At 40.3% G+C, this 24931-nt stretch overlaps 2 protein-coding genes across 2 annotated transcripts in view; both read left to right on the forward strand.

Annotated features, from left to right (window-relative positions):
• On the forward strand, positions 1-13530 carry LOC131931207 (sushi repeat-containing protein SRPX-like). Its single transcript, XM_059287921.1, has 10 exons — positions 1-72; positions 647-914; positions 1106-1195; positions 5514-5637; positions 6776-6900; positions 7605-7784; positions 8009-8185; positions 9096-9272; positions 10053-10223; positions 13373-13530. Exons 2-10 carry the CDS (start codon positions 803-805, stop codon positions 13528-13530), a joined length of 1314 nt encoding a protein of 437 aa, XP_059143904.1. The 5' UTR covers positions 1-72; positions 647-802.
• LOC131931221 (neurogenic locus notch homolog protein 1) overlaps positions 13498-24931 on the forward strand; it is a 17220-nt gene continuing 5786 nt past the window's right edge. The window contains exons 1-8 of the mRNA XM_059287948.1: positions 13498-13561; positions 13767-13992; positions 20066-20232; positions 20812-20964; positions 22329-22568; positions 23438-23605; positions 23758-23931; positions 24527-24733. Of these exons, the coding sequence (XP_059143931.1) occupies position 13561; positions 13767-13992; positions 20066-20232; positions 20812-20964; positions 22329-22568; positions 23438-23605; positions 23758-23931; positions 24527-24733 (1336 nt within the window). The 5' untranslated portion in view covers positions 13498-13560. The remainder of the gene's footprint in view (positions 13562-13766; positions 13993-20065; positions 20233-20811; positions 20965-22328; positions 22569-23437; positions 23606-23757; positions 23932-24526; positions 24734-24931) is intronic.

Here is a 24931-nt window from a genome sequence, read left to right on the forward strand (position 1 = left end):
CTGACCGTGACACCTCTACTGCTCCACACCCTGACTACAACAGTGAGAGCTGAACTCCAAGATGTAAACAAGGTAAAGTTCAATTTAAAGTACTTGTCATGTGTAACAGGCAGTCAAAATCTTAAGGTTATGACAGGAAAAGGTAAAGTTTATGGCTGGATTTTAGTTTCGTAGCTTGGTAATAAAAAAAAGAAAATTCACAAATATAAGCAGGTTGCCTTGCTCTGGTTGTTATGCGTAGACAATCATGGGCATATAAAAAAAGGGTGGTATTTAAATATTAATAGAAGTAAAATTCCCACTTTTAAGATTGTAAAGTGTCTGCCATAAAATGTAAGCGTCAACATACCGTGATAAACGAGGCCAGATTTTTTAAGCTGTCGAGCCGGTTTTAACTGTCCAAACCAAAATAAATTAAAATGCAGCTTATCTGTCATAATGAGGTAAATGAATGTACATTAAGCCGATCACCAAACAAGGGGAAGAACTATCAAAATGATAATTTTTAGACATGGGGAACGTGCATTAAAAATGAAAACACTTTAATAAAATCGAAAGTTGAATCGAAATGTTGTATTCATAAACATTATAAAGTAGGGTGACATGACTGTTTTGATTTTTCTTTTTCCCCCACCGACGACTCTAGAAATGTGAATCAGATTCGAGAACTCAAATAGAACTGTGTAGTTTTCTTTCTGAGGAGAGAAATGGATCACTTTGTGTGGAAAGTTACAGGCCATTAATCCACAATGTGACTAGTGATGTAGTAGGCGTGTCTCATGGAAGAGTGTCTGCTGGAAATATGTCGGCTGGAAGTCTGCCAGATGGAAGTCTGCCTATAGGAACTGTCTGTAATCTGCCTAACTCGACTCACGTTCTCCTGTGTACAGAAGAAGGGTGGAAAGAAATTAAAGGTAAAAAATCAAGGCAAATACTTGGTCACATCTCTTCGAAAAACCTCCGAAAATATTCAAGTGAACTCCTAACAGAATATGTGCTTGAGCTGAATTGAAATAAGTTGATGAACTCTACTTCATCTACCCTCTTCACCGTAGGAGCTTAAAATATGTTTAATAGTTCTATTTACTATCTATTCGTCTTATAGAATTGATGCTGGCAACCCAGAAGAGAACAAGAAGAAAACGGTTAACCGCAATAGCGGACTTAACGCTGTGGAATAATGAAGTATCTAATGGTGAGTTTTAATGAAGCGCTGTATTGACTGGTATGCCTTATGTTAGTTCCTGAGTTGCTTTTTAATGATAACCTACATGATTATTCCAAAAAGTCAAATGTCGATAGCCCAGTCGTTCGTTGGATGAGTTTTTAGAAGCACCACATGACGTCACAGCAGGTTGTCCGTAGAGTGTGAGTTGTAATAGATTGACGATAGAAGCATGTGATAGTATATAAAACGTTTATTGGCCTCCAACTACATGATGAAACGAGAGAGGGCGGAAGTGACGAGAGACAAAGATATATATACATGTAAGGGACATCACTCAAGATAACAGTATAAATATAATACTAATACAAGAAGAGTGAGTTCCCTTGACTTCACAAGTCTCACTATATTACATCCCTTTACCCTTAGTAAACACAACACATCTCTCAATAGAACAATTTACAGTATCCTAAAATCACCAATTATATTGTAACATGAACACTATGGTAGATTACATCCTTACAAACAATGCACAATATGTTACAACGGTTCCATGACAAATGATCTCAGGACAAATGATCTCAGACAAAATATCTCAGACAAAATATCTCACGGACAAATGATCTCAGGACAAATGATCTCAGGACAAATGATCTCAAGGACAAATGATGTTACCCTTTTAGTTTCTGTAAGTGCTAATGATGTTAGCAAAGTTGTTTGATGATCACATTCCTTCTTACTAATGTATTCTCTTTAAAACATTTGAAATTGCCATATCACCATAATCATTTATTAAGTTACAAATACTTTGTTTAGGCAACTCTGACTGATAATGAACTGCATCTTCTCCATCTTTTAGATTATCTTCACAAAGGTTTTTATTTCTTGTTTTATATGGCCTTAAGGCATCATTCACAGACTCTTCAGGCCAACCATTCTTACATTACTCATATACTTTTATTAAGCACTCATCTTTTTGTGTTTCTCTTTTAATATCATTCACATTTATATTGGAGTTATCCATGATAGTGAAGAGAACAAATACATCTTCTGGTACATAGCTAAGGCTTTGGTTTTTTAAAGGTAATCGACTAAGACTATCTGCACTATTCTCAGATCCAGGTTTGTATTTCAATTCATAATTGTATGCAGTTAGTGTGATAGCCCATCTTTGAATTCTTGGTGAGGCATGCTCAGGTAGGGTTTTGTTTTCTCCAAATAAACCTAGCAATGGTTTATGATCTGTAAAGATGGTGAATTCTTTACCAAACAGAAACTTATGAAATTTCTTAACACCAAAAATGATGCCTAAGCCTTCCCTATCTAACTGAGAATAATTTTTCTCAGCCTGGTTCAAAGATCTACTGGCAAAAGCAATGGGTCTGTCACCCTTTTCATCTATGTGGGACAAGACTGCTCCTACACCATCAGGTGAAGCATCACATGTTAAGATAAGTCTTTTCCCTGGGTCATTGTGAGTTAGTAAGGTGTCAGAAGACAAAGCTACTTTTGCTGCATTAAAAGCAGCTTCTTGTTGTTTACCCCAGTGCCAAGTTGCATTTTTCTGTAGCAGCTTGTACAGTGGTGATAGTTTACCAGACAGATTCCCTATGAACTTTGCATAGTAATTTATCAAGCCCAAAAAAAGCTCTTAGTTGTTGGGTATTTTCAGGTTTGGGTGCTTCTTTAATGGCTTTTGTTTTCTCAGGTTGAGGTCTGATACCATGCTTGCTTAATATATAACCAAGAAAACTAATTTCTGTCAGCATGAATTGACATTTATCTTTGTTTATCTTTAAACCTTTTTCACCAACTATTTTCAAGACTTTATCAAGTGTTTTAAGATGTTCAGTGTCATTCTTACCAGTTATGTACACATTGTCAAAGTAAACACAAACATTTGGAATATCCTTAAAAATACTGTCCATGACAGCTTGGAAAATTCCAGGGCTGGATGATATACCAAAACATAGTCTTTCATATTGGTAGAGTCCTTTATGTGTGTTTATTGTCGTATAGACTTTTGAATCTGGATGCAGTTCTAGTTGTGTGTAAGCATGACTAAAGTCTAATTCAGTGAATTTGTCTCCTCCTGCCAAATTCAAAGAAATTTCCTCAATGTTAGGAATAGGGTACCTATTTAGCTCTATTTGCTTATTCAGTGTAGTTTTATAGTCTCCACAAATTCTTACAGAACCATCCTTCTTTAACACTGGCACAATGGGCGTTGCCCAATCGGAATAGTCTACCTTCTTTATGATGCCATTAGATTCCAATCTACTTAGCTCATTTTCAATTTTATTCCTCATTGCATAAGGTGGAACTCTAGCTTTGCAGTATCTTGGATTTGTGTCTTTAATGCTTATCTTCACTGTTCTATCATTTAGTAATCCTGAATTAAAAGACACCTTCATTTTTAGATATTACTTTATCTATTGAAGTAAGACTAGATTCTCTTGCTTTGATCACTGAAAATATACTCTCCCAATTTAACTTAAGATCACTTAACCAGTTCCTACCTAGTAATGGTGGTCCATTTCCTTCAACCACAAGAAGAGGAAGTTTAACGCTTTGACCATTATAACTTACATGAACCATACACTCTCCTATTACCGGAACATTGTCACCAGTGTATGTTGTTAGACACTTGTGACATGGTTGTAGAGGCACTGATCCTCCTGTGACAGCGTCAAAGTCCTTCTTTGTGATGACTGTTAGAGATGCTCCAGTGTCAAGTTGGAAGCTGATGCTCTTACCGTTGATATAAACTAGTACATTGATGGGAGCATGACTTATTGATTTCACAGAGAACAGGTTGAAATCCGGCTGCGAATCAGTTTGAGCATTTTCACAGGTAGAGTGGTTCATTGGTTGGGTTAGGTAGTCTTGGTGAGAGTTAACATAGTGCTTTCTTTGGTTGCGGTACTGTCTTGACTGGCTAGATTTAGCAACAGACGAAGACTTTGCAAAGCAGGCCTTGGCAATGTGACCTTGCTTACTGCACTTATAGCAAGTTGCTGACTTGAACTTGCATCGATGAGATGCATGGGGACCGTTGCATCGATGACATTTTTTATAATTATTACTAGATTTAGATCTAGGCTTTGAACGTGCAGGCTGTTTAGCATAAGTTGAAATGTTCTGATGGGGTTGATGTTTGTTGACTAACCTGCTGTTTACTGCATGGATCCCTGAAGGCGTTAGAGATTTTGCCGCCTCGGATGACTGCTGGAATGAAGTTGCAAGTTGTATTGCTTTTTCTAATGTTAGATCTGACTCGAGCAGCAACTTTCTTTGAACATCAGGACTGTTTACACCTGTCACAAACTTTTCACATAGTCTGTCAGACAGCGTGTCTCCGAATTCACAAAATTCACTTAAATGACGTAAAGCAGCAACATATTCTGATATTGACTCGTTTGGTTGACGAGTCCTACCGTCAAATCTAGCTCTACATAGAAACTTTGATGGTACAGGCGCATGGTGGTCTGTTAGCAATTTGCTCAGCTCGTTAAAGCTCTTGGTAGTTAGACTAGCTGGTGCGCATAAGTCCTTTAGTAGCCTAAATTGTTGAGGCCCTATGACTGTTAACAAAACAGCTCTCTTTTTGGCTTCTATCATCACGTCGTTAGCTTCAAGGTAAAAGCTTAACCTATCTAGATAATCATGAATGGTTTCATCATTCGAATCAAATTCCTTTATTTGGCCATACAGCGCCATTATCCTAGAAATACTTAGCCAATATGCTCTAGCAAGCTCCTTTTTAAGTAAGCATATGCTCTTTCTAGTGGATTATTTATCCTCGTCGCCAGATGTAATAGATTGACGATAGAAGCATGTGATTGTATATAAAACGTTTATTGGCCTCCAACTACATGATGGTAACGAGAGAGAGCGGAAGTCACGAGACACCAAAATATATATACATATAAGGGACATCACTCAAGATAACAGTATAAATATAATACTAATACAAGAAGAGTGAGTTCCCTTGACTTCACAAGTCTCACTATATTACATGAGTGAAGGGGCTCTCGCCCACAGCCGCCACTGTCTGTTAACCTCTGATTTGTTGGAATGTGTCGATATTACCAAAATCTTTCTTTCCGTCACTAAACACTATACTAACCCCGCAATTAATATAAGTTCAAATTTTACAAAAACTAAACAACAGTTAATGATTATGAAAGAAAGCCTACTCCAAAACTAAACCTAAAGCTCTACAATAAAAAAAACTAATACTGAACAAGAGCCTAAACTCAACATCGAGAGCGTGATACAAATATGTTAAACTCTTACACCATTGGTCTGTTGTAAGCTATGCTTTATGATGTTTTGCACTCTCCAGAACAAGCAAGCATCACCATCAGGTGCCCGGATGTTACAAGTGTTGTGGCAGACAAGGGCAAGGTCGGCGCCATTGTGTCCTGGATCCAGGCCACGGTAAACAGCAGGCCTGGGAGTGAAATAAGGTGTGTCAGTTAATGGTGTTTGTGTCTTGGTCTCATGGTGTCAAAGTGGCTTATCTACAGCAGGCCTGGGGGTGAAATAAGGAGTATCAATTAACGGTGTTTGTGTCTTGGTCTCATTGTGTCGTAGTGGCTTATCAACAGCAGGCCTGGGGGTGAAATAAGGTGTGTCAATTAATGGTGTGTGTGTCTTGGTCTCATGGTGTCAAGGTGTCTTATTTACAGCAGGCCTGGGGTGAAATTTGTCATTTTTGTTTCTTTTCTTGTCCCTATTTCTTTATGCCTGGTCTATTGCTGTCAAATTGCTCTGGGGTTAGCATAACGTATGTCAAGTTTTGATGGTGACGTCATCATGATTTACCTTCATGGATCATCACGTGACAGTGACATCGTGTCATTTACTCAGAGTGCGTCTTTTTTAAGACACATAAAATTTAACCTTACTATGTCATCGTGATTATTTATTAAGAATTTTCAATCTTAACTTTCCGGCAAAAAAAAACAAATTCGAAAAAAAAAATCTGGAAAACCTGGTTCTGTTTTTGAATTCGGCTATTGTTCTGGACTGCGTTTATTTCTTAACGCAATTTTCCGTGTGCCCGATTTTTAGGTAATACATTCTCTATACAGTTTTTGTTTCGCATTGTTTTTTACCCCATATCCCTTATCCTGATTTCTAAGCACAGAGGCGTAGAGAGGGGGGGGGGTGGGTCGGGGGGTGCGGACCGCACCGGGTGACACCATTAAGGGGGGGGGGGGTGACACCAAGGCAAAAAAATAGTAAAATATATAGAGAAAAATTTGAGGGGGGTGCTAATCAAAAGTTTGAGGGAGGGGGTGCGAATCGAATGTTCGAGGGGGGGGTGCAAATCGAAAGTTCGAGGGGATGGGGGATGCAAATCGAAAATTGAAAGTTTGTTCCCGGGAAGAGTCGCTACGCCTCTGGGGGGGGGGGGGGTGACACCATTAAGTGCCGCACCGTGTGACACCCGACCTCGCTACGCCACAGTCTAAGCGCTATATATCACAATAAGTGCCGAAAGAAAGAATCGCGCTAGTTTTTTGGCAGGAAACGGGAACAAAACATTCTAGAAGTGGTATGAACTGAAATATTAACAGTTTCCGGTTCTCCTTATTTCAGTCTACGACAGACTCAGGGTCAGACTTCAGGTACCTGGCACCCCGTGGGTCACTACACGGTGACCTACCTGGCTAATGATCTACACGGAAACTACGCCACCTGTTCGGTGAATTTCAACGTCACAGGTAACGACAGGTAGATCTATAGCTGTGTTGGCAAGCGACAACGTTAATCCCTGCCCTGTTGTTTTCACGTCACATTTAAATTTGTGAGACAATTGCTGTGTAGTCAGCCGTCCCTGTTCCTACACAGCGCTGCGTCGCTTCCGAAATTACAGTGTGTTGCCCTATACAGACCATCATAACCTTTTGCCGTTCGTCCATAGGCATATGGGGCAGATGAAGTAGAGTTCATCTGTTTCAATAACCTCGGCATACAGCCTATCAGAACTTTGCCCAGCCGTCTTTGTTCCCCTATTGTGAGTCAGGTACCTTTTAAAGCTGGATAGACTCATGGACGTCCTACAGACTTGACCCCCCCCCCCCCTCCCGGGATCCGAACTGGAGAATTTCGGGCTTGCAGTCGTAAGCTCTATCCATCGACCAGGCCGTCCCTGTCCTATTCAGATAATAAATTTATAATTCAGTCGCTCGATGTAAGCATTAAATAATTGGCAGATTAATATATAGCTCACGGTATTCTTATCTAGAGGCGGGATGGAGAATGCTAAGCAATCATAGAACAATATCATTATATCATTCGACCAATACCATCCCATTTTACCCTCTGCCTAAAGAGAAAACCCCCACCCCCTCCCCCACCTGCCCCATTAGTAGAGTTTGTGTTAATGTAATAAACAAAACTTCGTCTATTTCTAATTTTGAACCAGTTGTCAGATGTTCTTTTGAGTACACGTACATGTACAAAGGCAGCGCTGTGTGTACGGCGGAGAATATTTACGGCAGTGTGTGTACGTATGTGTGCAACCAGGGGCATCAACTCTCAGATACATCGCTGGTGGAATGTTTGAGTGATGGGACTTGGACCGTTCACAAGCCAAAGTGTCAAGGTATACTGTTCCATGTATAAAACTACAGGCAATTTATTTTATTTGTTCTGTAGATTTACATTTAAAACAGTTTTATATTTTTGCAAATTCTACCCAACTCGTATGTAAAATAGCCTTGTAGATGCTTCACAGTATGCTACGCAAATATTTTTAATACACGTTAAGGCCTTGGTTTAATATATAATTTTAAACAAAAATCTTTAAAACGATTTATTTCTCTCTAGCTTTGAACTGTGACCCACCTCCCACGATAGAGCACGCGTCTGTGTCGTGTAACACTACACACTACAGTGTGTACACCGTCTGTGTTGTCGCGTGCGACCCAGGTTACGTCATCGATGACCTTGATCAGATCAGCTGCAAGGTCAACCGGCAGTGGACGAAACACGGGCAATGTGCTGGTGAGTTGTTTATCGGTGTGTAGTAATTCACCTTGTGGATTCCATGTGAGGGCTTTTCTTGATATGCTGGATACAGGCTTCCTGAGTGTGGGTCCAATCCACTTCCAACTGTTATGGAGGATCTCTTTTTCAGCTGGCAGTTTGTTTGTCCGTTGCCATAGTAACTTATTTCTGATGATGCTGAGCCAGCATATCAATGTGTCGCACATATCTTTTTGTCCAATATTTATCACACACACAATTTGTTTTATTTAAAACTACTCTACGTAAAATTTAAGTGACTAATTAGTCACGTAAATTTTATTGTATCAAATCTGATGTCCATTAATCTTAATGCACAACATAGTTCTATATCTGTCATTTCGAGAGCGTTCTGAGAGTACACAATACAACACTTGGAGCTACGTTCTTATATAACAACAATATTCCAACGCCAAGCGACTCGATAACTATCTTTGACTATTAAATCTTACAGCCTTATTAACTTTATCCTTACGAAGGTAGGCTCCAGGGGAAAAAATAACCTCTTAATTAAAACGTTGCATCGATTTATTTGTGTATATCTAAGTTAGGATACTTATAGGAAAATATTTGCAAGCATCAGGGACTCTTTTGAAGATCTGGCTGCCATGGCAACGGCGCCATCTTGAAAAAAAAAACTTTTGTGTTCTAAAATTTCATAAAGTAGCATATATTCCAGCCATATAAACATTGATACTAACACTAATAGAGTCAGCTTGCTAGTTTTTGTAACAGAAAACACTCTAGTAATTTTTTTTTTTAATTTCCAAACTTTGGTATGGTGAAGTTCCATTGAAATTAATGATTATTAATAAAAAAAAAAGTTTTTTCCCGTTTTTATCACTAACTGATATGTATCCTTGAGTTAAAGCCTATCTGATGTCTACAGAAAGCCGGTGCCCGGCCCTAGTACCACCCGTCAACTCAAACCTCACGTGCACGAACGGCAACAAGGTGACGTCAGTGTGTCGCGTGCAGTGCCAGCCAATGAGCGAGCCGCAGGGAGCGGATGTGATCACGTGTCTGGATGACGAAGTATGGAGTGACACGCCCTCTTCTTGTATTCGTGAGTAAAATTTAAAGCATGCTGGGAAATGCGGAAGTCAAACATAAGAAATTACAGTAATCGCGAAACCTGGTGCAAGAAAATATTCATACTAAAGTCAGTTGCTGAATTAGTCGTAAAAAGCACAGAAATAGCAATTGTGTCTGCATTTAAAAAAAATTTATATTACGCCAATCGTTATTCAAAATCGAAAGATTTAGTTGAATGATGAGTTCATTTATTAAAACATAGAGGACTCGCTTCTTAAAAAAACAACTCCATCCCCCGCTCCCAATCCATATAATCAGCTTAAAGCATCATATCAGCTCTATACCGGCCTGCACGTAAGGTTTACTGAACTGAAAATAGTTTTTACAAGATGGGTTAGACTTGACTTTTGTTTTATTGATCATTATTATTTAACAAATATACCACGCGATTTCTAATAATTTTTAGTAATGACAAAAGTGTAGCGATATCTTTCTGATTTAGTTATAGTAATGCTCAATGATCCACTGTTCACCTGTATATTAGTGACCTGCGTCACGCACTATTAAATCTTCGTTAAATATATTATATAATGGATTGTTATATACGCCTATTTACATAATAAAGTTTAAATTTACAAATACATAAAATGTAGTCTATATTAATTTTGTTGCACTTTAGTTTTAGACTAGGGCTATCAAGGATATCTTATATTATTACCTCCCCTTATATCAATACTTATTCTACTAAAATTTCGTACGAACATAGCTCTGCTAATTTCATATATATTTTTTTTTTGCTGCATGACACCAGCTTCCTGTCCTGAACCACCACGTGTTGATAACGGACGTCACATGTGCAACCAGGGTCGGAAGCAGGGTGACACGTGTGTACTGGAGTGTAACGGTGGGTACCGGGCAGTAGGGCCACTCTACATCACCTGCACGAACGTGAGTGACTGGACCACGTCAGGCTCGTGTACAGGTAACTACAAAAACAAACTACAAACACAAACCACAAACTACAAACACTGACTACAAACACAGATTACATACACAAACAACAAAAACAAACTAAAATCACAGACTGCAATCACAAACTACAAAAAACACAGATTATAAACAGAAACTACAAACACAAACTACAAATGCAGACTATAAATACAGGCTACAAATACAGGCTACAAATACAGGCTACATACTTAAACACAAGCATGGACTACGAATATAAACTACATAAACAACCTACCAAGCAAAATACTTGCAGATGAATTAATAATAGTAATATTAACAGTTAGGAGCATATAATTTGAAGCAGCTAATGATATATCATTTCGGCAATTTGCAGATGGCACGTGATAGATAGCAAACATACATGGCATTTAATTGAAGAACTAAAATATTGGGAAAATACGCAATTTTTTCAGAAGCCAATGCCAATGCCAATTTCTTTTAGACCTACTATAGTATTTGCCATAAACATTGCTAGGTTAAGTTAGAACTATATGGCAGTGTTTGCATTTTGGTCTAAAGTTTTTTTTTATAACTACTTAGAGATGTAAAACACTGAAGTAAAGTAATATTTTTTTTATCAAGCGGCTTTTTAAAAAATCTACATTAATATTTTATTAACTGTGGTGTTAAAAGTACAACTAGGAAAACACATTAAGTAATTTTATTGTTTTATTTTCCCACCAAAAATATCCAGATGTAGAAGCGCCAAGTTTTCCCTTCGGGTGCCCAGAAAATTGTGTAACAACTGTAGACGTGCTGGGCCGACAGACCTATGTTTTCTATTCACTGCCTGACGTCACAGACAACTCTGGCAAAATACAAAAAATCGAAGGGATTCCTGGAAGCTGGACATCGTTTAAACTCGGTCTAACAACTGTTATAGTACAAGCTTTTGATATGGCTGGGAATGCTGGGAGATGTTCGTTCAACATTACTGTCAAAGGTAATCGTTTATTGACTGTTGCGGATGGTAAATGGGGATAAAACTTGTTCAGTCAACACATTTGCTTTTCAAAACAATTATATATTTCGTTTTCTAAACTATTATTAGTATTTATTTAGATTTAAATTGGCGTTAAAATATTAATAAACTACAATTGTACAAAATTGATTGGTCCGGGTTTTTAGCGCAATTTCCATACTGGACAATTGCGATTATTAACTCATTTCTGGATGGATGGATGGATGTGTGTCCGCAGCTTTAAGTCGTATCTCCTCCTCAACGAAGCAATATCGAGGACTAGTTCCAAAAGCAAATATGTTAAGCAAGTTCCGAGGATGATTGTGGGCCAAAAACATTCCCGGAATTCCTTCCTGGATTTCCCGAAAAAGCCAAAAAATCTCGAACAAATAGTTTTTGGTCCATATCTCGGCAACCAGACCACTTAGCGACTTGAAACATTTACCAATCGATTCCTGCCATAATTTAAACCAATATTGCCGAAGAAAGTTTTCAAAAATATCCTTTCGTTCGGTCACAAAAAATTAATTAAGAACATTTTAAACTGAGCATCGTGTAGGCCTAGGATGATATTTACTACTTTTTTAAACTTTTTAAAACTGAGCATCGTGTAGTAGTTTATATTTATAGGTTGATTTACTTATTAACATAAGGAAATTGCTCTTAAATTGTCACTAGACTTTTTATTAACTTGTTTTGGAAATGGTGTCACTCGATTAGTTCCGCACCCCTCCCCCCCCCTCCCCCCCCCCCCTCCCCCCGCCTCTTGACGCCTCTTAGTGCACCGGTGCAAGCGTCGAAGATGTCCTTTAAAAAACTTTCAGAAGCCATACATAAGCTTAACTCCACTCGCAAGGTAGTGGTGTGTGTTTAGGAGGGGGGGGGTGAAAATATTTTAGCTTACTGCAAGAATTTTATCTCGGTGTTACAGCTCTGTCCTGCAAGGATCCGAACCTGCCCGAAACATCTCTGATGAAGTTCTCCTGTCCAGACGGGTTTCTCTATCGAGCTGCTTGTAACGTCTCCTGCACCACAGGCCAGACACCGGTGGGGCCGTCAACGATGACGTGTCGGTTGAGTTCAAGGTTCGACCGATCTGAGTGGGTGTGGCAAGGATCGACTTCCGGTCCTTATTGTCAAAGTAAGTTTCGCTCACCGATTATGTGTGGTTTTCGTCTGTTAGAGCTTGCACCTGTTCCTCACTAAAACATATTTTTACTTATACATATCTGTAACAACTCATGGGGACGTGCGTGGCATATCAGTAGAGCGTTAGACTGCTAACCCTAAAGTCTCGAGTTCAAATTAGGGTTCAGTTCATCCAGCTTTGATGGGTGCCTAACTCAGGTTAGGGAAAGTAAAGGCGACTGGGCATTGCACCGACCACACAGAAACTGGTGAACTCTACTTCATTTGCCATTTGGACCGTCAGTTCGAAAAGGGAACTTTGACGACTCGTCTTTGACAAAACACATATGTAACCAACACATGTATTACAAAATATATTTAACCAACACATGTATAACAAGAACATGCAACCAATACATATATGACAAAAATAATACATGTAACCAACACATATATGACAAAATACACATGCATAACAAATCACACATGTATGACAAACACACACTGGTAACCAGCACATAAGATCTACATCAATTAAACATCTGTATTCCTCCTCTATTCTTTAAGACCTCTGTATTCCTGCTCTATTCCTTAAGACCTCTGTATTCCTGCTCTATTCCTTAAGACCTCTGTATTCCTGCTCTATTCCTTAAGACCTCTGTATTCCTGCTCTATTCCTTAAGACCTCTATATTCCTGCTCTATTCCTTAAGACCTCTGTATTCCTGCTCTATTCCTTAAGACCTCTGTATTCCTGCTCTATTCCTTAAGACCTCTGTATTCCTGCTCTATTCCCTCAGATCTATATATTCCTGCTCTATTCCTTAAGACCTCTATATTCCTGCTCTATTCCTTAAGATCTATGTATTCCTGCTCTATTCCTTAAGACCTCTATATTCCTGCTCTATTCCTTAAGACCTCTGTATTCCTGCTCTATTCCTTAAGACCTCTATATTCCTGCTCTATTCCTTAAGACCTCTGTATTCCTGCTCTATTCCTTAAGACCTCTGTATTCCTGCTCTATTCCTAAAGACCTCTGTATTCCTGCTCTTTTCCTTAAGACCTCTGCCACCCCGGCCAGAACTCTACAGACGGACGTCAGCCTTGCACTTTATGCCCAAAAGGGACGTACACCTCAGAGTTTGGTGCCCGCAGCTGTGACGTCTGCCCCTACACAATGTCTACAGTAACCCAAGGGGCATCGTCAAAAGAAGACTGAAAGTAAGCAAAATTTTCGTATTTCTCAAAGAATAATAATCACATTAAACAATACATTGTTCTTGCGTTTTAATCACAATGGCTTGTGTCGTCATTTTAAGGTAAGACTCCCTTTTTTTAATGGCAATGTTTCATACTAATATGGGAATATCACCCTAAGTTATGTAACGTCATTCATAACAAGCCCCTATCTCAATCTTCTCACCAGTGTTTGAGTACATGACGGTCATGGGCCAGAGTTTACCCACGGCGCAAGTCTCACCGTCCAGAGACAAAGTGTTTACAATCGTCAGCTGGGTCCACCTGTCCAGCATGTACGAGCGTTCGGCCTTGAACTTCTCTCTGGATTTCTACCCAGGCGCCGCTGTGTTCTCCATTGACACCGTCAACATCTACCTGTGGCCGGCGCCAGTGGATAACAATCGAATTTTCAGGTGAGCTGAGACTGAAAATAAAATCCTCGATGTGTTATCGGGTACAGAGTGGTCATTGCCCAGTGTCCAGTTGTGTCCGTTTGCTTTCCTATGTATAACTCTAACAATAGACAGGCCCGTATTGAGAGACCCTAATCTTTGAACACAGCGCTCAATACAAAAACATTAGGAAGAGTTCATAGGCCAAGGGTGGCTCCAAGTATCAACTTTAATTTTTTTAAATGTAGGTTTAATCTGCCTCCTCGTTACGTTGTTGTTGCTTATATATATATATATGTAACGGGCGAACATCTACCCTGCTCGCAGCGGCAATTGTAACGGGCGGACATTTATCCTGCCGACAACGCCAATTATAACGAGCCAACAGTTACTATGCTCGCACGCCACATGTAATGAGACCTAATTGTCTGTAGTGCCAAATGTTAACGAGTTCTGACCACTCATTCTAGACAACATCGACCACAGTATAGATACTCAAGATGCAGGTTCGCTATTGATCCTTTATTACATGAATCAAGAAATGTTTCATAATCACACAAGAAATCAACAGGAATGCTTCTCAATAATAGTCTGGATCAACTGACTCCCTAACAGTCCTCACTAGGCTTCGTATAACTGAATCCACATGTCTATAGTCCTTCTTTACACAATACGGCTAACCCGTTCAATAACCAACATTGATACTGTCACAACTAGCGGTGAAAAGAGAAGAGAAGAGAAGAGAACGATCTCAGCCGTCCCCTCCTATTTATCCTTAGTATCCGTAGTCGTACTTGTCTCCATTTCCGTAATCGATACTTGTAATCGATGTATCCGAATACTAATGTCGCAGTTTCTGACGTACCGTCCGATTTACTAACACATCTGCATCCCATCCATCAAAGTTGACAGCTCGTCTGAAACTTCTCGTACCGTTTCCCAAAATAGCACGCGTTGGCTTTGAGGTTGTTATCAGACCGATCCAATAAGCCACCTGTTATAGTTGCATCAGATTTCATACTGCGTCGCGGCTTATCGTTCGTTATCAGTTGTAACTAGTAGCCAGGCCTACCCCAGTTACATCCACCCCTGCCTTTTTTTGTGTGTTATCAACCACAAACACGCTTGGCAGGTGCACTCCCTCAAAGTCAAACGCACCACCATAAAAAAAAAGAATTTATTGTTCCACTCACTGTCAATGTCGTCCCATTCGTATATGATTGACAGTTATACCTCTTTCACATTAACTGTGTCCACATCATCCTCCTCAGACACCAAACAGTTCTAGAATTCACATCCACCTTTTCCGTTTGGTGCTTTCACCAATTCACCTTTATGACTTTTTGAACAGTCTGTTCTCCTACCAGCGCGACCATGAAAGAATTGATGGTTGCTGACAAAAAATTTCGTATTCTTCCTGTTCCTCAAGCTTCTCCGCGGACCACTATTCTGATGGTCTATTGTCTCTTTGCTTCTGGAGGGACCGGGATCCTCATTGTTGCCGGTATCCTCCCCTTGTGTAACGCTGTTGTTCTGTTGATGGTGACATTGTTCCGGGATGGGTATGTGAATTTCCGTTGTAACTTCCGGTTCCCTAATTCTCTTGGGTTTCTCTGTGTGTAACTGCTCTTCTTGCCTATTCCAATATTTCTTTAATTGAGCAATATTCGCCCACCGATCCGGTTTGGCGTGACCGATGGGTCTTATCTTAAAGGGGCCACCTGCTACTTTAGGCATCTCCACGACTTGCCATATCTCCTGTCCCCAGAGGTCGTGTATCTTGTTTCTGCCTAACGGGTGGCTACGCAGTAATACCCTGTCGTTCAGTTTGAGTGGCGGGTCCTTTGTCTGTACCGGCGGTTCCCTTCGCCGAGCTTCATGTTCTAGTCTTTCCTGTACTACCCTGTACATTTCTCTAATTCTTCGCATATGTTCATTCACATATTCCAGTGCGGTGTATGAGCCAGTCATACTCTCCCTTTTTCCTAGGAACAAATCAAGAGGGAGTCGAGCCTCCCGTCCGAACAGCAACATGTGTGGCGTAAAGCCGGTCGTGGCATGGGGGGTGCAGTTGTATAGATACACCAACTCTGGGAGAAAATCCGGCCAACGTTTTTTCTGTTCAGGTTCTAGAGTGCGCAGCAAATCATGCATGCTGCGGTTGAACCGTTCGCACTGTCCGTTTCCTTTCGGATTAAATGTGGTTGTTCTGGATTTGTTGATCCCGTAGTGACTGCACAGTTGGTTAATTACTTCTGACTCAAAAGCCCTTCCTTGGTCAGAGTGTAATTGTCTTGGTATGCCATATCTGATGAACCAATGTTCTATTAAGACCTTTGCCACTGTTTTGGCAGTCTGATCTCGTGTGGGCACCGCCACAGTCCATTTGGTGAATACATCAGTCATTACCAACACATGTTCCGTCCCATCCGATGATTGCTCCAACGACGTAAAGTCCATAGCCACAATCTCTAGTGGTTTTGTCGCTAGTAGGTGTCCTGATGGCTGTCTCATTTTGACAACTGGCATTTTCGCATGCCGACACCTAACACAAGCCTCACAATGGCGTTTGACCTCCATCTCCATATTGGGCCAGTAACACCTCCGTCGTAATATTTTGTGGGTCCTGTCCTGACCCTGGTGTCCTGCCCTGTCATGTGCCAACCTTAGCACTTCTCCTCGTAATTGTCCAGGCACCACCACCTGGTGTATTGTGCCGTCTATTTGGTCATGAATTCTCCGCATGAGAACACCATCCTTTATACTGAGACGGTTCCACTGACTCAGTAGTTTCCTTGTTTCCCGACCAAATTGTTCTCTTTCCCTTTTCCTTGGGAATTTTTGTTCCTGGACGTAGTTGAATAGCGGCTGTAACCCACTATCCGTTCTCTGGGCATCTCTTATCTTTTTGTGATTAAGGCAATTAAAATCACTCATGTCCATATGTCCGGGCTCTGTGGAAATGTGCTCCACCCCGGTCTGTCCGTTTTGCATCACCTGCACCCCGTGAGGGATATCTGTTGACGCTCTGACCTCACATATTCCTGTCAGCGTTTCTTCCTCATCGCCCGGTCTCTCGTACGGATTCCTTGATAAAGCGTCCGCATTGCCATTGGACCGCCCCGGGCGATATTTTATCTCCAGGTCAAAGAGTGCCAATTCTGCTGCCCATCGCTGTTCGATTGATCCCAGCCTTGCTGTAATTTGAAGTTCTTTTTCAATATCGGATAATTTCTCTTCCAGTCTTGTTTGAGACTCTTTCATTTCTTCTAGTTTGCCAACACTGTTCTGTTGTCTACTATTTTTATTTACTTCTTCCGATAACAGACACTCTAAAGATGAACATTTCTCCTGTGCTTTTAATTTGCATGAACTTTCCCTATCATCATTTTTCTTAGCCAACAAATTGTTCACTTGAAACTTTTCAACATTCAAGTTCATTTCACAGTTCATTTTTTCTATTAGTTGTGTTTTACCTTTCTTTTTCTCCTTACTGTGTTTCTGTGTCATTTTGTTTACTGAGTCATTACCTCGCCGCTCTGTAGCCTTGACCTGCCTTACAGAGGGCGATCGTTTCACCGGACAGTACCGTGCCATATGTCCGGGTTGTGAACAGGACAAGCAAATTGGTCGACCGTCAGCCGTCCATTGGAGTGATGGAGCGGCAGGTCGCGGCTGTCCAACCTGTCTCTGTTTTGTCCCGTTTTTGCCCTGATTCTCAGCTGTTGACCTGCTTTCTAACCTCTCCAATCGTTGGTCAACCTTAACTAGGTGGGCCAACAGTTGAGCCATCATGGTCTCCATCGTGTCGGCCCCTGTGGGTGGGGATTGTCTCTGTTCAGGCACCGAGACTTTGTCCACCGAACAGTTCGATTGGTCCTCATCCTCGGACCTGCGGATCGCTGAGTTCCTGACCTGAAGGAAGGTCAACTGCGGGTCTTTGTGGACCTCCTCTTTCAACTCTCTTCTTAGGATCGGGGTTGCTAGCCCCTCGATGAACTGGTCCCTCAGTAGGCGTACATCAATGTCCGGTATTTTGCCCTTTACCGAATCAAAGGCCCTGTTCATCCGATGTGAGTACTCCATCACACTCTCCGCCCTTCTCTGCCTTAAGCCTACGAACCCTGATAGCAGTTGCGATCCCGACCGTCTCTCCCCAAAGGTCTCCATAATCAGATCCAGCACCTTATCTGGATCTGATTGGATGGTTTTATCGTGGCATTTTACCTCTGCCCTGACCGTCTCTCCTATACTTCCCATCAGCAGTCTTAATCTTTCCTCTGGTGACATGCCTCTCGAGGCCCAGGCCGCTTTGACCTCTTCACTGAACCTGTTGGTTAAAGTTGGATCACCGTCCCCGTGAAATTTGTTGATGTGGGACTCACTGGGCAGGACCACAATATGGATCGGCTTTTTGTCCACATTTTGTCCTGGTCCATCTGGAGGCAAAGGGTCATCTTTACCGTTGCCTATCTTATCTGACTCAGATTGTTGGGCCAGCAGGAGTTTTTGTTCCTTTCCGATATCTAAAATATCACTCCCGCGTCTGCCACTCACACCAAGGAAAAATGTTGCAGCTATGCAGCAGATAGTGTTGCCCAAAAGGGAGCTCATGACACATTTCCAGTGTCCAAGAGTTACATCCATATCTTGGTTGCCATCTTTGCCCAGTATTTGTCCAACAACCCAGTTGGAGATACCAATGACAATTATCTGGATGCTGGTGGTCAGCCCCATAGCTGTCCCCAGGGTAGTTGGTGCTACAACTAGGGGTATACTGAGCCACATGCTTGCAGCAGCAAAAGAGCATGTGACACCAAGCCAGAATGATAATGAAAGGTGTCTCATCTCTGTTCTTTTCAATTTCCTCGATTCTGATTTCAGTTTTCCCTTTTATTTATTTCCTTCAAATAAAAAAAGACGTTTCTTACCGTGTGTGTATGAAAAATTTTTCCTCGTTCCTCGATTTTCACAGTTCCTGAATGTCCGAATTCACACACACACAAAACACAGTTATGCACAAGGTTGACTATGGGTGCCTTAAACGGCAAGTCTAGTTGAATCCATCCTGGTCGCAGCGCCAATTGTAACGGGCGAACATCTACCCTGCTCGCAGCGGCAATTGTAACGGGCGGACATTTATCCTGCCGACAACGCCAATTATAACGAGCCAACAGTTACTATGCTCGCACGCCACATGTAATGAGACCTAATTGTCTGTAGTGCCAAATGTTAACGAGTTCTGACCACTCATTCTAGACAACATCGACCACAGTATAGATACTCAAGATGCAGGTTCGCTATTGATCCTTTATTACATGAATCAAGAAATGTTTCATAATCACACAAGAAATCAACAGGAATGCTTCTCAATAATAGTCTGGATCAACTGACTCCCTAACAGTCCTCACTAGGCTTCGTATAACTGAATCCACATGTCTATAGTCCTTCTTTACACAATACGGCTAACCCGTTCAATAACCAACATTGATACTGTCACAACTAGCGGTGAAAAGAGAAGAGAAGAGAAGAGAACGATCTCAGCCGTCCCCTCCTATTTATCCTTAGTATCCGTAGTCGTACTTGTCTCCATTTCCGTAATCGATACTTGTAATCGATGTATCCGAATACTAATGTCGCAGTTTCTGACGTACCGTCCGATTTACTAACACATCTGCATCCCATCCATCAAAGTTGACAGCTCGTCTGAAACTTCTCGTACCGTTTCCCAAAATAGCACGCGTTGGCTTTGAGGTTGTTATCAGACCGATCCAATAAGCCACCTGTTATAGTTGCATCAGATTTCATACTGCGTCGCGGCTTATCGTTCGTTATCAGTTGTAACTAGTAGCCAGGCCTACCCCAGTTACATATATATATATATATATATATATATATATATATATATATATATATATATATATATATATATATATATATATATATATAAGCAACAACAACGTAACGTATTATACATAGATATACAGACATTTTTAAGTCGAAAGTTACAATTAAAATGTGCATGGAATGACAAAACCATGTGCAATGAAAGCCTGGTACCCCATACAATGTCCCCAACACGGTTTCTCCCCAGGATGTGGTACCACTTTGTGCTGATGTACCAAAACGAGACGGTCAGCATGTACGTGGACGGCAAGTTGACCAGCCAGAAGACAGGGGTCAAGGTCGTGGAGTTGTGGAAGAACCACACCCGTCTGGGGTTCACCGTCGATGGGAACGGATTGACTTTCATCTCCAACAGTTAGTAAAACTACACCTTCATCATCTTTTCCCGTTCGTGGTCAAGACACATTGGACAGATGAAGTAGAGTTCATCTGTTACAATTAACTTGGGGAATGTAAGGGATTGTGTGATCAGGCACTACGCCCAGCCGACTTTGTTTCCCAGAGACCCATCAATGCTGGGAGGTTTTCAGGGACCTCCCACAGACTCGAGCCTGGGATCCGAACTGGAGACTTTCGGCTAGAAGCCGTAAGGTCTACCATCCGACCAGGCTGCCACAAATTACCCCTAACTCAATTTATCAGCAATTAATATTGAGAGATATTCAGGTGCTGGTAAATTATATTTTAATATCAAAAGAATAGAATGTTTATACATATGTGAAAATTCCTTATGAAAGACTAAATGTATGAAAAGTCAATGCGTGCTAAACAAGTTAACTGATTTGCTTACAAAAATACACTTTAGCCAGAATGTCCAATATTTTACAGAAAGCAATACATTTTTGTTGTGTCTATTGTGCAATTAAATCTATCCAACACCTGCACACACCTCCTAGTGACGCCAATCTAAAACACGAGTCTATTGTTCCTAAGATATCTTACTCAGCGGCTTACAGATGACTCAGGGAATTTTGACGCCAGCGGAAGTGGTCGAGTTCTCAAGGTCATGCTTCAAACAGGTCAAGGACAGCATGCTGAAGACGGTCCAGGTTGACCTGGCTAATGTCTGGCCCACCACGTGCGACGGTAATTAATTACTTTGTTTTGTTCTACATTTAAATTTTCTGTTAAATGCAAGGCTTGGGAAAGCCAGGGTTAATTTCAGACTTTTTACTTCCGGGTGGGGGGGGGAGGCTTGGGGAGGCTGACGCTTGCTAAAGTATGTATTTTGCCTATACACTGAATGACTACTGGGGTGGCTTTTTGTCTCTTTTATAACTTTATAAACACTCTATAAGACAATAATATAAAACAGAATTCTCTTCAGACCTAGCCTGATGACATAGAGTGCATGTTTCTTGACCCCGGCATATGAAGGGATGGTGTGGTCAGCATTTGACCAGCTGACTTTACTTTCCCTAACATAACTGGGTGGAATCAGGGACGTTCTACTAACTTGGACCCTGATTTGAACTCGAGACTTTCGGGTTAACAGCCTAGCGCTCTACCACTTAGGCTACGCCACGCATCTATAAGAAAATAAACGGCGTCAATGTTTTGGATGCCTATGCATTGATGGAAAAGCAACGTTAAATCAAGCTCTTGTGAGATACAATAACAGCAAATTCTCAGACCGGAGAGAATCTGTTTTTACAAAAACAGAAACCAAAACAGTGCTAAACATGCAATTACCTTCCCGCAGAGCAAAATTTCTTTTTTACTTTCTCGTATATACGAAGTATAGAGAAAGTCTTGTAATCGTGCAAAAAAAATCAAGATTTTTACAAATCTCGACGTTTTACATCTCACTGATACGGAAAAACATAATTTTGCTATCTTGTCCGTATGTCTGTGTTTCTGTCTGTTTGTCTGCGTGTCTGTCTGTGTGTAAACACGATAACTTGAGTACCGTTACAGCTAGGTTGATGAAATTTCATATATAAGTATTTTATCAAAATCGTAGATCCGTATCAACTTTTGAGCGATTTCCGATAACCGGAATAGGTACTTTTTCTCCTTTGAATTTTTCAGAAGCCTATAACTTGAGTACTATTTCAATAGATAAATGAAATTTCACATGTAAGTAAAAGATCTAACTCTCTACCTTCTGTCAAATTTTGACTAATGTCCGTTGACCGGAAGTACTAATTTACGCTATTTCCAATTTCTCAAAAAAACGCATGTGAATTTATAAAGTACTAATAATATTGCACACTATTATGCACATTTTGTTTTGCCGTTCGCTTGGTGCGCAATTCTTTTTTCTATGAGATTCTATTCTATTTTTAAAAGTTTAAGTAATTAAGAATCATGTCTATATTCCACGTTATATAAGAATATTCGAGAAAGTTTAGGGGAGATTACTCCCGGTTTATTTTTAATGTTTTTAAATTATTTAATTACCTGCGGATGTAGAATAAATTAATGAACTTAATTACCTGTGGCTGTAGATGTGGACAACTGTGCTGGACTGCCGTGTGGTGACCACGGTGTGTGTTTTGATGACGTGCGTGGCTACAGGTGCGTGTGTGATGACCTGTGGTCAGGTGACCGGTGCCAGAATCCCAGGCAGTTCTGTCTGAACAACGCCTGCGTCAACGGTTCTACCTGTGTTAGCCTGCTGGAGCAGCAGACATACAGGTGTGACTGTCAGACAGGTTATACAGGTCGCCTGTGTGACAGGGTAATAGGTAGGTTTAAACAGGTATAGCAAAGGTAGGTTTAATTAGGTAGGTTTAAATAGGTAGATTATAATATGTAGATTTACATAGGTAGAGTATCATAGGTATGTTTACATAGGTAGGTTTACATAGGTAGAATATAATAGGTAGGTTTACACAGGTAGAATATCATAGGAAGTTTAAACATAGGTAGAGTATCACATGGAGGTGTACATAAGTAGAGTATCATAGGTAGGTTTACATGAATTTCATGTCATAAGTAGGTTTACATGAAGTTGATGTAATGGTTAGGTTTACAATAGGTTTAATTTTACGGGTAGGTTAAAAGTAGTTCAACTACCATAAGTGTATTTACAATAGGTTGATTATCATACATTGGATTAGGTATAATACTATTACTATGCGTACAATGATATAGTTTCCTAGTTAGCTTTACAGTAGATTGCGTGTCATAGATATCTTTAAAATTGGTATATTTTTCTAGATAAGTTTGTAGTAGTATAACACCACAAGTAGATTTACAATGCATACGGCATATGAAGGTTCACAATAGATTTAGCTTCATGGATATGCTTTAAATAGTGTTAGAGTTAGGTTTAGACTTAGTATCATCAGCATGTTTGGGGATATTGCTAATATATATTTAGTTACATGAAGTTTTACAATATACATAACGATATACGATAGGTTGTGTGTACATCAATTCTATAAGATCTGAGATCAAACATCACTAAAAGGTGAATGAATTATAACCCCATTAGGCATCCTCTGATAAAAATTATAGCAAAGTTACTTTATTCAAAAGTTTTATCTTCAGCGCCTACTGACTTAGATTTGTTGTAACGTGCGATTACATATTCTAAAATTTACTTCTCCAGCTGATGGGAACTGGGCAGCTTGGAGCCACTGGTCAAACTGTACATCTTGTGGGGTGGGGCAGAGGAAGAGAGTTCGGACATGCACTGACCCTGCCCCTGACCCCGGAGGTCAGGATTGTCTAGGGGTGAAGGTCGAAACTCAGTTTTGCGTTGGTAGTCGTTGTCCAGGTATTAAAAACTTTAATCTTCTCTTTGTTAAAAACATAATCAAAACATTGGTTGATGCAAAGATGAAACTGTTAATAGTATATACGAGTTGTTTGTTTATCTGTAAATAATGGAATATTTTTAAACTAACGGTCAGTTGTTTGTATGAATAGTGGACGGCAGGTTCGGTGGTTGGTCCGAGTGGTCCCAGTGTAGCGCCTCGTGTGGTGGGGGTCTGATGACCAGACTGAGGCTGTGTGACAGTCCTCATGCTGGGTACGGGGGAGCTGAGTGTGACCCGAGCCAGGCCAGGTCAACCATGAAGTGTAACACGGTCACATGTCCAGGTACAGTTTTGTTTTCACGGTCACATGTCCAGGTACAGTTTTGTCATCCAAGACATTTACATGAAGTAATTTTTTTTTTATCTTTCCCATATTTTTTTCAAATTAATGTCTTTATATATAACATTTTATAGGTTTTTTTTTATCTTTCTTACACAAATAAATAAGGGCACACCAATAAATAGGGTGAAACCAATTTATAGATAGGGTGACACCAAACAGAAATGTACCCTAACAACATGAGAACGTCTACTTTTCCAGTTAATTTTAATAAACTATTACAGCTATATACACACGCTTAAGTACACATTTACTGCTTGGGAATAATAGGGGGGTGGTGGTATAGGTGAGGTGGTTGACAGTATATTTAGTAGCGTTTTGTACATCATGTTTATAGACCTAATTATTCCACTTGTGAAAAGTACTATTGTTTAAGTTTTTTTATGTTAAAAAACACGGCTTTATCGAACTTCTCGATCAAAGTAGTATTCAAAATATAAGACGATGTATTGTTTTTTTTTTTAAATTTAATTAATATTTAAGGTTTTTTTAAACATATTTTATTGATTACGAAACACTTAATTATCTAATTGCTCAGAATGCCCAAGTTTGGTGTCACGACCCGCCCAGCTTGCCATAAACTGCTCACAACATGACGGAGAACAAATCTGTTCGGTTGTCTGCCCGCCTGGAATGATCGTCTTACCCCATTTGGCCAACATTTTCCAATGTGGCAAGTCTACAAACTTCACTTGGTCCCACGTGACTTCACAGAATCCAAAGGGTTTGTTGCCAGAGTGCACAAGTAAGTCAGGTTTTGTAAAGAATTGTTGGTTTCTCCCAAAGTTCAGTTGTTGCTATAGGGTAATTAGATTGTGTAAATAGTAACATAGTAATTTATCTAATTTGAAATTTTAATGACAATTACATCTATCAAAGGATTCAATTTTGGACAGAAACTTTATAGCTAGTTAAAAACAAATACGGCGTGTTCTTCATTTCC

The sequence above is a fragment of the Physella acuta genome, unplaced genomic scaffold (genome assembly GCF_028476545.2).
Source record: "Physella acuta isolate Inbredline_101_S28 unplaced genomic scaffold, ASM2847654v3 ptg001919l, whole genome shotgun sequence".
NCBI classification, from domain to species: domain Eukaryota; kingdom Metazoa; phylum Mollusca; class Gastropoda; family Physidae; genus Physella; species Physella acuta.